The sequence below is a fragment of the Olea europaea genome, unplaced genomic scaffold, assembly GCF_002742605.1.
Source record: "Olea europaea var. sylvestris unplaced genomic scaffold, O_europaea_v1 scaffold19787, whole genome shotgun sequence".
In the NCBI taxonomy this organism is placed as follows: domain Eukaryota; kingdom Viridiplantae; phylum Streptophyta; class Magnoliopsida; order Lamiales; family Oleaceae; genus Olea; species Olea europaea.
Window position 1 is genome coordinate 50 of NW_019237648.1, and position 1,942 is coordinate 1,991.

The 1,942-nt window shown below is 38.1% G+C and overlaps 1 protein-coding gene across 1 annotated transcript; it reads left to right on the plus strand.

The window, feature by feature from the left end:
• Nucleotides 1-403: 403 nt before the first annotated feature.
• LOC111379374 lies at nucleotides 404-1,445 on the plus strand (the record flags this gene model as incomplete). The annotated part of the gene is made up of 3 exons (XM_023002733.1): nucleotides 404-994; nucleotides 1,076-1,216; nucleotides 1,383-1,445. Coding segments are annotated over 3 exons (795 nt in total), but the record flags the coding sequence as incomplete, so codon positions are not given.
• Between the last annotated feature and the right edge of the window lie 497 nt (nucleotides 1,446-1,942).

Sequence of the window (1,942 nt, forward strand, 5' to 3'; positions counted from 1 at the left end):
TTCATCCTCTAAAAGACACAAATCCGAAAGCTCGGTCGCAAAACAGTCCACGAAGAAGGTATTTTTGATATTTTTCAATTATTTACTTATTTTAAGCATACCTATATTCATTTTAATCGATGGGTAATGTGTATGGATGAAGTATTTTGAATTTGTGATGTATATTACATAGAATTTGTTGTGTGGATTTGTAATCGATATGCCGGATTGTAGAAAGGATTTTTAATTTTTTTTTCAAAAGTGGTTGTTCATTTGTGAATTATGGAACGCTATTGTGTCGTTTTGTATGTGTGTTGATTTCTTTTTTGGTGGAGGGGACCTGTGACCTATATGTTGATGTTGTGTCTACTTGGATTCCCACTTGTGACCAAACTGATGAGTTTTATTGTGATCGATGTTGCAGGCATGGAGATACATTATACCTAAGAAGAGTTGGTTTCCTAGTAAAATTACAATTACCCCCGTCAAGGGTGTGGTGTCGAACTTCAAAAATAATCTCAATGAAGCCCAACGTCGAATCCTTCAGAATACATGTTTCTCCCACTTCCTGCAATGCGAGGAAATTGTTATCCAATCTCAGCTGATACACTACTTTCTGCTGAGACAAGTGCAACAACCTAATGAGAGTGAGCTGTGGTTCAACATAGCTGGAAGATTCGTAAGGTTCTCAATTTCAGAGTTTTGTTTGGTGACTGGTCTGAGATATGTCGGCGATGCTGACATAAGTAGGATGGAGAAGACTCCATCACGATTGAAAAATTTGTATTTTTCAACGTTGAAAAATGTTACTCGTGAAAACATCAAGGACGCATTTCTTGGTTCTATTGACATTCTGGATGAGGATGTTTCCATACTAGGTGCATTGTATTTCATAACATCTTATCTACATCCGAGAGACTACAAGAAGGTTGTGGATCACTTCTTATTTGTACTAGTTGAAGATTTTAGTGCGATGAACGTGTTTCCATGGGATAAGTCGCTGTTTGACACACTAGTAAATTCATTGAGGGAGGGGTTGAGTAAGAAATCAACACATTACAGACTCAGAGGCTTGCTTGTAGCCTTTCAAGTGTAGATTTACAAGACAATTCCCAATCTCGATGGATACACAGCGAGAAGGATTTCCAGAGTGTACCCCCGGATAATGAACTGGGCGGTTGATGATCACCCTTCGGCTGCGAAGCTCGAAGGGCCTGAGTGCTTCTCCAATCCGGACGTAAGTGACCACTGATGCAGCATTACTGGTTTTGAAATATTAAACTGCATATTTTTTTCATGTTCCAGATCATATTTCTTAGCTCACAAATATATTTTCGTCAAGTCACAAATTGCATTCATGAAGTCACAGATTTTATTCATTATGTCACATGTTTTCAATATAGGTCATAGACATTTTCACAGCGCCATTTGCCCTTGTTATATCACAAACCATGGAAACATATTGAATATGTGTGATGTGCAAAATTTTTGGTTGCTGACATTGCACTTTTTGTAGCATAGACCGATCAGTTCATCGTGCTGGGACTAGTACAAAGCCAAGTAATTCGAGAATGAAACAATCTACTCCCATGCTTCTGATAACTGATGGACGACTGTGACACTCTGATCTCCCCATTGATGATGATGACTTTGTTGACCCACCACCCAGTTGGAAGGGGACATCAATCCATGAAGATTCTCCAAGTGGGGAGCGTAAGTCATATGACACTACTGATTCAGAGGATATGTCGTCAATAGATGTAAGCTCTTCCAATTTCATCTATCATGTCACAAGTCCATTTGGTCACATAAAAATTCAGGTCACATATTTACGTCACATAAAAATTCTCAGGTCATAGGTTTTAGTTATTATGTCACATATCAATACACGTTTCACTACTAATCACAGATCAATGTTATATTTCATCATCATAAGTTACCTGATTATAGGTATTCATGTGAT